Raw genomic sequence first — 14,746 nt, 5'->3', positions numbered from 1 at the left:
GAAGCACAGAATAAATTTTCTTATTTGTTTATTTAAAAATTTTTATAATGGAGACTATAAATCTAACTTTGATTTGTGGATATTTTACGCACAATGAATGATTGAGTACTATTAACGTTTTGAAAATCATATAATTTATATAAAACACGCAATGAACTTAGAAAAAAGTTAGACCTGCGATCTTTTATCAAATTTTATCATGCAGATTATTATACTGATATGAATTTTGATACGTTTCATTCACGATACACTTAGTATATAAATGAAAATTGTAAGTATTAAACATTCTATANCGCTCTTATCTTCTTTTTATGTTTTATAAATAATTATTTAAAAATAAAGATATTCGAAGTAGAAAGTTTATTCTGTAATTTATCAATTTATGAAGATTTAGTGGAAAATATTTTTAATCATGCTTTTAAAAAGTTTTTTCCTCGTTTAAAAATCTCATCGATATAAAATAAAATTAGGATCTTGTTCCATTATGTTATTGATGAATGTAGCTTCCAACGGAAACAATACATCAAAGCAAATGGCTCATATAAGCCCCTGCAAACAACCATTTCGAAACTGCAAACATGAAGAAAGGGAAAACATTTATACATAAAAATAAAAAATAAAAATTTCTAATAAGAGTGATGGATTCAAATGTATGATAAACTATAATCTTAACTAGAAAGAAAAATTGGAATGTCAAAAACCGGAACTCATCCTTCATTTTACTGAATTAAAAATAAATATTAAGGATTTTCATTTAAATATTTTATTTCTTATAAGGTGTTTATTGTTTTTTTTATTTATTTACTTAATAATTTTTATTATAATCGAAATATCAGCAATATTAAAGTATTAGATCCCATACAATTTAATATCACGTAGTCTGAGTTATTACGCTTCATCGTGATGCTTCTATTACGAAACTTCTTTATGGTGTAATAAAGTTATAATGCATCTTGATAATAAGAAGTTTCGGCTGTTATAATTATTATTTCTTTCATAAACGGCTAAATAAATAAAAAAAAACATTGGAAAGTTTTTGTTTAGGATCTAATAATTTTCGAAAAATTCCGGAGAAATATGCGTATAATTATATTTTTATTGTTTGTTCTATATTATTACTGTAATAGAATGGATGATGTAAAGGAATGTTTTGGTTTTATACTGTTTAGAACTGTATTTTTAATAAAATTTAGGAGACAACCAGTGTCGACAGGTTCAGAAAGGAGATACGCTTTCCATGACAGTTATGGGTAAGAAACCTCACGGAGGTACAACTTATGAAGTGCCAAAAGATTTTGTTTATTTTCCTTCACCTTATGCTACAACTCGGGTACCTGGATGTCCTATAGATGACGTTAGCGAATGTGATAGTCTTCATTCAAGTCGGACTCCGAGTGAACCACACGGAAGTCATACGTATGATGTTCCTTTTCCAGTCAGAAAGGTAAAAATACACGTATAAATAAAATATATCAAAAACTTTTAGTTTATGCTTTCTTTTGCTAACAGATATTATTTTAAGGCAAGACGTTTTTGCAATAAAGTTAATTTTTTCTTTTAAATTTTATTCCGTTTAATATATTTAACATTTCAATTCTAACGATGAAATAATATAACAAAATTTGAAAATATAAACGTTTCTTCTAAATTTATTAAATTTTTAATGTTTTTTAATACAAAATCTTCTTATTTTGTGGCTTAATTACTTACTTCTATTCTCATTTATCTTTAATTTATAAAATTTTTATTCAGTTTTAGTTATTCGCCAAATTTTTCTCAAATTATTGTCAAGACATCAAACGTTTTTTTCTTTAAATCAGTTTATTCAAAATTTGTGAGTTAACACAATGATTTATTTAATAGCCGCTATGTTTTCTAGTGTTTATCATAAATATGAAAACTTTCCCGCGAAGAAACGCCTAAGTGTTACTAAACATTTAAAATTTATATTAACTTAAATGTTAAATTATAATTGTAAACAATTCTTTTTGTCAAGTTTGGATAGAAAATTCGCAAACCATTTTAATTGAATGGTTCATTTTCTGCTTACATAGGTAAAAGCAATATTAGGTTTTGTTTCAGATTTTCTAACTCACTAGAGAATTCCCTAACTTCACTAAGTAATTAGATAACGATTTTGCCTCTTTTCTCCAACATCAGCTTGCATCTGCACTGACTTCTAACTTCCTACTTTTTTCGATCATAAACCAATTTATAGTTCGTTGTATCTTTTGAATCCGCTATATATTTTTTGCATCATTTCTTTACTTATTTATATTATTTACAATTGGCTAATTTGCTTGAGTTATTGCTGCATTTGAGTGTAATAAATGCAAAAGAAACAGCATTTTCTTTCAATTTCTTTTCGAAATTCGACAGAAACTTAGAGATATATATACTGTATATCAAGATTTTAGTATGAGAGGTAAGCTATTTTTAGTGAATTACATTGAAGAAGTTCGAATTTTTCTAGTATTCTTTCCACATATTTACTTTTCAATAGCTTAAAATCTTTAGGGGTTTTCTAAATTTCTTCTTTTAAAAAATACATTTGCTCTATGATTTCTTTTAAACGAAACGTTTTTTTAAATAACTTTTTAAAACATGAATATTTAACAATTTTATTTAATCTCTGGTAATACATATATATATATANTATATATATATATATATATTATATATAATATATTATATATTATATATAATATATAATATACAAATTACAGAATACAGAATGTATATTTGTATTCTGTACAGTATATTAATAAAAGATTTCAGTTATAATATAATGCAGTGATTTATTTATAATTTTTCATTGATATATAAATTATATAGTTATATATCGATATAGCGGTGTCCTAAATGGCACCATCTTTATAAAGCGACAATACTTGAGGACGAATCTCTTTCATTCATAAATATTAAATAAATAGCCTTCAGTATACAAGACTTACTAAATGTACAATTTTACATTGTACAGTTTTCTACATTGTGATAAAAATCTCGAGACTTTCAAACACAAAATAATTTAAAATGTGTGCATAGAATTCACTATTAAATATTAATTTTTATTGTTTGAGATTCTTCAGCTTATTGCCACATTTAGTTTGATGAAAATTTGAGAGGCAACGTTTATTTTTGTATAATAAACATTAAACATTAATTTAAGAGTCGAACATTAAAAATTGAAATTCTATGAATATATATAATTTCAATTTTTAATATATATATATATGTATACATTGATATCATAGAAAATAATATACAGTACTGTACATATAGAACATATACTTAAGTATTTGCAATATTCATTTGTAGTCATAAAATCTTCAATTTTAAAAAAAGCTATATAATAATTTGTATATAAAAATATTGTATGAAAATGTAACAACATTTCAATAACTGTATTTAAATTTAAATAGATTTATTTGAGGTTTCTGAAATTGTAAATCTGATTTTAAAACGCTAACTTCATGATTTCATCGTTAAGTTTTTCAATGTATGATGAAAACTGTATACTAATATCGATTTTATTTATGACAATATATGAACAGTCCCTTTAGTTATTAAGTATCCACTTTTCCCATTTTCTACAGTTCAGTTTATTGCTTGCCATGATCGTATCATTTGCTTATGGCCTATTGAGATTTTCCTGATACTTATAATTTATCTTCACTTCATATTTACCTCAAGCTATATTCAAGTGAATTTAAGGAAATTTTTTCAACATCTATCTATCCCTTTCAATAAAAGTTTCGTTGTTTATAAAATTTACATGGTTTTGTAATTATATTTATACTGTATTTTAATTAGAATTGTAAATTGCATAGACAGATTTATACTAAATATATCCTATTTTCAGTTTGAATGTTTTATAAGATATTTTTAATAAAAGAAATTCTTCACTTCTATGAATTTAACTTATAGCTTTTCTGAATAAGTTCTATGTTTTCTGAAATTTACTAGCAACAAAAGTGAATATTCAAATCCGAAAGCTTTCAAATGTATTACTGATTTTACTTCTCCATTCCATTTCTTCAATTATGTTGTTACTGCATGTTTCTTTTTTGTTACTAGTAAAGGATTTTTCGATGTAAACTTACATTCTTTGCCGTTAGTATAAGCCTATATATTCGGTTTTTTTTTCTTTTAAAGTTTATGGTTATTTTTGCCTGATGTTAAATTTTTAAAAATTGTTTTTAGAATTTAATGTTTACAAATTTTGTACCATTGTCAAAACTCATTCTTACGATTCTGAAGATAATTTCTTATTCTTTTCGATATATAAATTTTTTTAAATCGATCAAGTACTTTTCCTTTCCATTCTAAGAAAAGAAAATGCATAAACAACAGCTGTACGAGTTGGAAAACCATAAATATATTTTGCACCCTCAATGATTTTCCTCTAAGTTCACGTAGCCTTTGTCTACATCTATATAAAATATTTGACTGATTTGTTCGCTTATCTAGCATAAGTTGTCTTTTTTAAAAAAGTATTTTGTATATGTTTCATTCAATAAACATTTTTTTGACAAAAACCTTTTTATGATATTATTATAATATAAAAAGATTTCTTGTTTTGTATACTCATTCAATTTTCTTATTTCATTCTAATACAAAATCTTCTTATTTTGTGGCTTAATTACTTACTTCTATTCTCATTTATCTTTAATTTATACAATTTTTATTCAGTTTTAGTTATTCGCCAAATTTTTCTCAAATTATTGTCAAGACATCAAACGTTTTTTTCTTTAAATCAGTTTATTCAAAATTTGTGAGTTAACACAATGATTTATTTAATAGCCGCTATGTTTTCTAGTGTTTATCATAAATATGAAAACTTTCCCGCGAAGAAACGCCTAAGTGTTACTAAACATTTAAAATTTATATTAANTTTATCATGCAGATTATTATACTGATATGAATTTTGATACGTTTCATTCACGATACACTTAGTATATAAATGAAAATTGTAAGTATTAAACATTCTATAATTAATGCAAAATTATATTATATTTATTTATAAGAAATTATATATATTATAAATAAATATCGTTTGATATTTATATATATCAAACGATAATTTCATAACGATGCTCACCGGAGAATCGTATCTGTAACAAATCTAATTAACGAAAGTGCATAGAAGAGAAATAGCAGCACGTTGAATCTCAATCTAGAAAACGATTCTCTTCCTGTCTTCAGCTGCTTTCGTCTATTATTTTAACGTAATTCACGAAAGAAATGTTTGCTACAATATCTGTAATTAGTTAAATATAATTTATCTTTTATATAGGCCTTTACAAAGACAAATCACGTCAACACAATTTAAATAATTATTAAATAGTCGTAATTTTTCTAGTAATTTTCGCAATATTTTTGCATGTTACAATTTCCAATTCTTTCAGTCATAACCATTAAATCGTAAACCAAGTCAGTGATACCATAAAATCAACTGAGGAGAAGAAAGTTAAATTTACTATACTGTATATATTTTCGAAAAGAAGTCTGAACTAAAAGAAAACGAGACAGAACTTAATTAACTAGTACTTGAAACTGAACACAGACACACGAAAGCTACCATAATATTGTCGTGAACATCGAAAGATAAAAACGATAGCAAGTAAAACCTATTCTCTTGTTTTTAACGCAAAGCACATAAAAGTTGGACAACGTGTCGTCTACGATTACAGTCAGCCAAAATAAAGAAGCTAGAGAAGTCCTCGTAATACCTAGCCTTTTCTCCTTGGTTGATTCTGTCATAAATGTGAGGCGGTATCGTTAAGAGCTCATTACGTCCCTGTGTAAATCGACGATCGATAGAAAACGTTTTCTCTCTACCGCGATGACCCACTGTACATTCAAAGCTTTGAAAGAAATCTCATTTCACTATATTCAAAGTAGTAAATAGTCATATTTCTTCGAGGTAGGAAAACAGACTAAAGGTCTATTCAAATGATTAAATTTGAAGTTATTCAGAAAATAAATTACTATGAAAACTGATTCCATCATCAGCATATCTAGAGCAGAAAAATGTGAAGAATCAAAACTATGATGGAAGTTGACAAAGTTTAAAATATATTAGATTTTTCAGTATTTTCCTGAACAAATATTTTAGACGAATTATTCGAATAAATTATAAAACGAATTGTTTAAAATTAATGAGAAATAATATTCAAGCACATATTTATGTACATATACATATATAATATATAGGCATAATATATATATATATATGTATCGCACTGTAAATAGCATGATAATGTAAATAGCATATATGATGAGTTTTTATATTTATTTTAGTTGAACGAATATATATTTTTATTTAAAATTCGAAATATTTGAATATATTTTATTTGAAATTCGAGATAAAATTAGTTTTTCCTTTTTTCTACTAGTAGAAAGTAATATAGTTCGTGAATGTGATCTATTTTTATATATATAAAAAATTAAAATTTCTTAATTAGAGGAATGTTCTTTAAAACAAATTTCTATGAAAAATTCATCAAAGAATAAAAAAAATAACGAAATATATTCTTGTTTTTTGTTTTCATTATATAAATTTTTAAAAAATATTTACTTCAAAATTAATAGTAAATTAAATATATGATTTTTTCTTTAATGTTTATATTTAACATTTTTTTTATTATTCTATGAAATGTTAGTTATATATGCATAAATAATGTGTAAAAATTTAACTTGTTATGAATATTGTTTAAAAAATCTTAAAAGAATTAAATTAGATTATTTGTTAAGAATATTTTTAATTTTATACCTTTTCATATCATCGTCAACACATTTTTAAATAGACCGAAGTTTAAAAATATTCACATTTTTATTAAATTATTGGAATATACGTTATATTTATTGTAGTTAATTTTTTCTTTGTTCTACAATCAATTTTTTGGAATATAGTCTAAGTCGATATACTTATATAATAAAATTTAAAATAAACATTGAGTCATATGAATTTCCCTACACCTTTTGTAAAATTTATAAGTTTAGTAGACCTATATACATAGAATATATTCCTGATTTGAATTATTTCATATGCATTTCTTACTTTAAGAAACTCCCTAAGCTAACTTTTTTGAATTTTTATATAATCCTTATTTATAGTTCGATTTTAAATAGTTTTGAAGAAATTCTGTTAAGGAAGCACAGAATAAATTTTCTTATTTGTTTATTTAAAAATTTTTATAATGGAGACTATAAATCTAACTTTGATTTGTGGATATTTTACGCACAATGAATGATTGAGTACTATTAACGTTTTGAAAATCATATAATTTATATAAAACACGCAATGAACTTAGAAAAAAGTTAGACCTGCGATCTTTTATCAAATTTTATCATGCAGATTATTATACTGATATGAATTTTGATACGTTTCATTCACGATACACTTAGTATATAAATGAAAATTGTAAGTATTAAACATTCTATAATTAATGCAAAATTATATTATATTTATTTATAAGAAATTATATATATTATAAATAAATATCGTTTGATATTTATATATATCAAACGATAATTTCATAACGATGCTCACCGGAGAATCGTATCTGTAACAAATCTAATTAACGAAAGTGCATAGAAGAGAAATAGCAGCACGTTGAATCTCAATCTAGAAAACGATTCTCTTCCTGTCTTCAGCTGCTTTCGTCTATTATTTTAACGTAATTCACGAAAGAAATGTTTGCTACAATATCTGTAATTAGTTAAATATAATTTATCTTTTATATAGGCCTTTACAAAGACAAATCACGTCAACACAATTTAAATAATTATTAAATAGTCGTAATTTTTCTAGTAATTTTTGCAATATTTTTGCATGTTACAATTTCCAATTCTTTCAGTCATAACCATTAAATCGTAAACCAAGTCAGTGATACCATAAAATCAACTGAGGAGAAGAAAGTTAAATTTACTATACTGTATATATTTTCGAAAAGAAGTCTGAACTAAAAGAAAACGAGACAGAACTTAATTAACTAGTACTTGAAACTGAACACAGACACACGAAAGCTACCATAATATTGTCGTGAACATCGAAAGATAAAAACGATAGCAAGTAAAACCTATTCTCTTGTTTTTAACGCAAAGCACATAAAAGTTGGACAACGTGTCGTCTACGATTACAGTCAGCCAAAATAAAGAAGCTAGAGAAGTCCTCGTAATACCTAGCCTTTTCTCCTTGGTTGATTCTGTCATAAATGTGAGGCGGTATCGTTAAGAGCTCATTACGTCCCTGTGTAAATCGACGATCGATAGAAAACGTTTTCTCTCTACCGCGATGACCCACTGTACATTCAAAGCTTTGGAAGGTCATTCCAGCCTCTATCTCCTGTCATTCTATCATTCACTACCGAGCTAGTGAAGCAAAGCGAAAAACTTGGTTTGATTCATGTCATTAAATGACGAGATTGACACTTCTTTCAACTGCTTATTTAATGCCAAAGAAGTTTCGCAAGCCAAGATAAAATGTTGTGCCAATGCTATAAGTAACAAGTTGTTTGCCCTATTTCATGTTTCTGACCTAAAAAGTAATACAGTGGAAACAGGAAGATAGCTTTGTCGTCCGTGTCTTTTCTTCACTTTATCCTCAGACAGAATGAATAAACTCTTTTGTTGCTTTCATTGAAAGAAGAAACGCTCATATTTTATATAGTATAAAATACTTAGGTCTTTTTTTATAGTTTAAATATTTTTATATCTTTCTTTCAAACATTACTTTTCTAAGAATTATTCTTTTATTTTCATTTCTTGTCACTTTATACAAAAATAATGATTTATAAATATTTATATCATAGAATGCATTTTAAATACTTTTATTTAATACATTTATATACATAACATATTTATTACGTTAAAAAATTTTAAAACTATTATTACTATTATTATTTTTAATAAATGCGCAACAATTAAAAAAGTAATATTAAAAAAAACAAGAGTAGAAATTTTATAAATGTGAATCATTAAGGTTGTCCTAAATTAAAAATTATTTCATGTAAGTTCTCATTATCGGAAAATAAATGGCTTTATTAAAAGGGCAAACATCTAAAATTATGGTATTTGCACTTAGTACAATTTATTCTCATTTCCCAGAAATGATCGTATTTCCAAACTCGGTTTGAATAACATCAATCGTTAGGAATATTCAACCACAATTTATGTATGCAACAGATTAATCAAAAATATTAAAATTGTAACATAATCATTACTGACTAATTGCATTAAAAGAAATATATTTGGTTGATCGTTTCGGTAACTAGTTTATTTTGATTTTGTAAGTCTAAATTTTGGCTTTGCTTTGTTTTTAGTAACTTCAATTACACATGGATACATCAAATATGTAGACTTTATTATTGTATTCGGAAATGCTTTTCGGGTTCTATTAATAGAACCCAAAAAGAATTTCCTAATACAATAATAAAGTCAACATATTCAATTGATTGTATCCCTGTGTGATTGAAGTTATTAAAAAAAAGCCAAAATTGAGGGTTAGTAAATCAAAAATATAATTATTCATTAAAAGTAGACAGTAAACAGGTATTTATAACTTTTTTCACTTAATAGTTATCTTGGAAATTTTTTCTTTAAAATATGTCAGGATATTACATTATCTTAAGTATAAGAAGTGATACATTTAATTTAATTTAAAATATGTCTATCATACTCTTAAGTTTAAAAACTTTTATGCGGAGTGACTCGATAGCTCTTAAGTAAATGACAGAGGTATTAAACAGAATTAGTTTTTTAAAAATCTTTTTGCCATTATTTTATTTCAATATTACAGACAGAACCCGAAGAACAGTATTCGAGGATTAAAAGAGTACCAGTACCTTCAGTGCCAACAAAAAATGAATATCAACTTCCACGTAAGTAGCTTAACTTACCTCTAACCTTAATTTTAATTTAATCAAATTTTCCAGGTTTAACTATTAATATTTAATTAAAACAACATTTTAATTATATATTAATTCTTACATAATGAATTTTTCAGTTATTTATTTAAAACCTAATGTAAATAACATGTTAAACGTTTTTTAAAAGAAGATATAATACATTTATTAAATGGAAACCGTTTTCATACTGAATATTTGTTTATCGAAATTGTCGTGTTTTGGATATTAAATGAATGGTTTCTTTATGTAAAATTGTGTTCGATAGTTAATTTTCTTTCTCTGAAAAATATTGAGAGCTACTTTATACTCTGCAATCAAGTTTCAAATTTCTATATACATAGATTATAAATGATAAAGGATACAAAGTAGTAAGTTTGATTATGACGAATTATACTATTCTGTAGAAACATGCCATATGTTACTGGCAACCATATATTTGATGCTTAGAATATCGATCAAGAACAGAACATGCTGGCAGTTGCAAATAAGACCGGTTGAGCCTTTACGTTTCCAAACTTCGACTTCGAAAATCCCATTTTCTCTTAAATCCCTCATTAGAATTGGATCTTAAGACTATAGAAATCAAGTAATTTTTCAACCAAGAATTTCTCGAAGCGGAACTGAGTCGCCGGAATTTAGAAGAATTAACGAGGAAAAATACTATTTTAATTTTTGCTAATATTAATTTCGGAAGAAATTTTTTAAATTTCATATATAATCTAAAAATAAATTAATAAAAAAAATTTTTTTAAAGTCTTTAAAGATAATTTTCATTCGTTAATAATCGTAGGAATTTGATGGAATTGTATTTTAGATGGTATATGACTTTTATAAATTATTTCTATTTTTATGTCAGTACAAGATTTATCAAAACAATATTTATTGATGTTCTAATATTTCCTCTTATTGTCAACAGTACGTTTTTTCGCTTTTCAGAATTTCCTGAATATGACAAGCGCGTCAATCATTGGTTATACCAAAGGAGCAGACCTATATCAGAACCTGGTTATCCGTCGCAAGTTCCTTCTCCTTACGTTAGCAGATGGTCAGCAGGTTATAGATTGACCTCTAAAGAACGGCAGATTAGCACAATTCCTTGTGACAACGAAGGGTAAATATATTAACATAATAATTTAACCTTCTCTACAACAATATAGCATTACGGTTACTATTTATATTTATATATAAAGTGAGTATCAATAGATACTTTGAATAAATAAATTTAATAAAGAAAAATGAAAACAATCTATTAAGATTTTCACAAAAATATTTATTTTTTTTATTAATAAATTAATTCTAAAAAAAATGGAAATTGTTCGAAAATTAGTTGAGGTGTTAGAAATGCAAAACAAATCTGAAAGTTGAGTTACTTTAATAAAGCAATAACTCCCAAAAGTAGCAGTATCTGTTTAGGAATATCGGGTAAAAACGCGTGGAAAAAAGCAAATTCCGTCCTTTGGGTCGTTTTCACTAAAGGAAAGCAAACAGGAAAGTTTCTTCCTAAAACGTTTAATTTCCAGTGCTGCTATACAGAGAATGGAATATCGATCATCCGAGTCGTGAACTCTCCAACCTCTCCACATCTTCTTACTATTGGAACAGGTGAATTCCAACTCTGTTCTTAGTACAAAAACTAAACTGTTTATTTGTTTTTGGTGCTTTTAAAGTAGCTATTGAAAGTTTTCCTTGTTTTTATTTTCTCAGCTATAACTGTATTTTCCCTAAAGATGTTTGTTATTTTCTTACAAATTGTACTAAACTCATCATTAGTATTTGAACTAGCATTAACTATTCCAATTTTGAATTCTAAAACAATGTAAATTTTATATAACTAAGGCATTGCCATCATTAATATAGTAGACCTGCTTTGTGGAAGAAGAACATGTAAATTTAGGGATAATTAATGAAGATCGATAACTGGTGCTACATTCTCTTGCTACTGAAAAGGGGTTTAATATTTGATTTTGAATTTTCAAAGATTTTTGACAGGATTTCTTTGTAATATAATTATTTTAGTTATATCTCTATGTATATTTACATGTGTATTGTGTATATATTTACAAAAAATATATAATAGTTTATTTAAATGTATGTGTATGTGTATATATATAAAACCTTTCATGATGTTATCTTATTTCAAATTTATATAATTTCTAACTTTGAAAACTTATCAAAATTGTTACAGAAAAGCTTAATAATGCGCTTCAGACTAACAATAGCTTTGTTAACAAGCAAATTTAGATTAACTCGAGTAATAAGTTGATTCAATTTATTAGTAGTTTACAAGTTATCAAGGAATAAACTAAAGTTATAATGAATCATATTATCTAAATAATGTATAGATAATAGGAAAAGATTTTATTAAAATAGCAAAATAAAAATAGCTATTACATTTTTATTCATAAAATTTTTTCGTGTTTTAAAATACCATTTTCAAACACATTAAATTATTCTGCAGATTTCAAGTTATTAGAATAAGAAACGATAAAAATTTATTGAATAAATAACAATATATAAACCTACTTGATATATAATAAATTTTCGTTTACGACTGATGTTTGAAAATGCTTTAAATATTTAAATATTTTGAATATCTACATTAAGTGAAAATTCAAAATATTTACATACGTTTCCAGAATGTGTTTTACTGAAGAGGAAAGTGACTTGGAGCATATCCATTCAAAGCAAGATGATGATGAGGATGGTCACGAAATTTCTGAAGCTGAATGTGATAGAGAAATTAAAGAATTCACAGGAAAAAAGTGTAGGTTATTAAAACTATGAATAATATATTAGTTCTTTTCTAAAATCTTTTCTTCAAAATTCATTTATTTATTTTTCTTTCGATACCCAAAAGCCATAGTGTAATGTATTCTATTTTGGTTTGAATTTTTTATACAAATCAAAAAAGATACAAAATTCGATGTGAAATTCCATCCCTACTTTTTCTACTTTTACTATTCACAGATTCTTTTATTACAGATTTATGCTCAATAATATAAATATTAAAATTTCTTATACTTCATATAAAAAGTATAAAAAATACAAATTCATTCACCCCTATATATTTTTTTCCATCTACTGTAAAGAATAATAATTTCTTAAATATATTTTAAATAAATATTTATAAAGTTTTATCATAAATAAAATTAGATATTTTATTTTTTATTAAGTTTGTTTAATGATTGAGCGGTATCAAGAGCAATAAAATAATTATTAGATGGTAGTAAAGTTTTTAAATACTGAATATATTATGCATTTATGGTCATAGGCGATAGTATGAGACTCTTTGACTACTTGACCAGGTGACAAGGGCTTAAGAGTTGCCATGCCTCCTGAGTGTATTCAACATGTTGCGAATCCTGTGGCCGTCCACTAATGGATATTTAAATGACGGACGAAGACGACTACGATAGTTGAGAAATTGCAAAAATATATTCTAGTGATTTTAAACGACAATAGAAATACAGTATATATAAATATATATACATAAAAAGTTTTATATTTATTTATCCTGAATGGGGAAATGTTTTCTAGATGTACCAGGAACTGTTAGAAAAAAAATTATATTGTATGTAGATTTAAATATCTTAAGATGGGGTTTGTATGAAAATGTATCATTTTAACAAGATGTAATATTTATTTCCCTAAATGACAAATAAATTATCGCCCTTGGAACATACTCCTGCCAAAACAGTTCCCATATTTTCCTCTAATTTATATATGCATTGTGATGTTAAAAATCATTCAGGACTGTTTTTAATAATAATAATCCTCAATATTAAACTTTACCAAAGAGTATTTTAACCAGATTGTTGTAATATTTTGTTTGTAATAATAATAATTATTATTATAATTCTAACTAAAGAAAAGACTATTTAAGAAGAAACAATAAACAAATTTTAAAGCTATAATATAGCATTTGTAAGTTAGAATCAAATCAATTGTATATTAAATCTTATTGTGATTATTATATATATATATATATATATATATATTATATATATATATAAAATTGGTTGTGCCCTTTTTTGTAATTTGTTTAATATTTCAATTATTGCCTTATAAAGTTTAAAAAAATAAGATTGTTTGTCGAATTTTATGCAGTTTTTGTTATGAAAATGGAATAAATTCTTGTAAATTATTAATATTGAAGATAATGTGCTGAAACTGCTCACATCGTAAGAGACTGTGTCAAGAAGTAAATGCGTTTTATACTACATAAGCTACACTAAAATACGACATGTGTATTGTGTGACAGCAATGAAAATAGATATCGGCAAAGATAAAAAAAATATGTATTGTAGTAAACAGCTTACTAGAGTGATATGGCAACATAATAGAACAAAACGCCAAAGTATTATTAGTATAGTTTGATATATTGTATATCCAGAAACAAGTGTAATGACAACAGTTCTGATAGAAGGACAAAGTCTTTCTTACATTAAAGATTTTAAACGATTTCGGGTTTAGATTCTGAATAAGTTAAATTCAACTTTTTCAGAATAAATGTAGTTTTGTCAATAAAGGACATCATGTTGGTCAGAATTATTTGAATAAATTATTGAATTTTACCCAAATAATATTAGATTAATTTTAGTTTTTTCCTCAATTTTATTTTTCTGTAAATTTTATCGACAAAGAATCCAATTTTTGAATGTTTACTAAGACGGAATAGAAAAAACCTATATGCAAATAGAATAGAATATTGGGAGAGAAACTATCTAGTCTAAGTTTAACTTCGATATCTCATATACAGTCTTAATGTGGCGTTATACAGGGATCAGTAAAGTGATGGAGCAGGCTTGGTATTACCTGGCAGTGATGGATTGTGC

General features: G+C 25.4%; 1 protein-coding gene across 1 annotated transcript in view; it reads left to right on the top strand.

Moving 5' to 3' along the window:
- The window catches only part of LOC111616669 (Down syndrome cell adhesion molecule-like protein Dscam2), a 121,147-nt gene extending 107,320 nt beyond the window's left edge, over positions 1–13,827 (top strand). The window contains exons 22-26 of the mRNA XM_023358056.1: positions 1,197–1,444; positions 9,803–9,884; positions 10,848–11,022; positions 12,548–12,675; positions 13,217–13,827. Of these exons, the coding sequence (XP_023213824.1) occupies positions 1,197–1,444; positions 9,803–9,884; positions 10,848–11,022; positions 12,548–12,675; positions 13,217–13,290 (707 nt within the window). The 3' untranslated portion in view covers positions 13,291–13,827. The remainder of the gene's footprint in view (positions 1–1,196; positions 1,445–9,802; positions 9,885–10,847; positions 11,023–12,547; positions 12,676–13,216) is intronic.
- The last annotated feature ends 919 nt before the right edge of the window (positions 13,828–14,746 follow it).

Source organism: Centruroides sculpturatus, unplaced genomic scaffold (assembly GCF_000671375.1).
Source record: "Centruroides sculpturatus isolate CEXI.00-Female unplaced genomic scaffold, Cexi_2.0 scaffold24, whole genome shotgun sequence".
Lineage (NCBI taxonomy): Eukaryota > Metazoa > Arthropoda > Arachnida > Scorpiones > Buthidae > Centruroides > Centruroides sculpturatus.
This window is presented reverse-complemented; position numbering and strand designations above follow the sequence as displayed.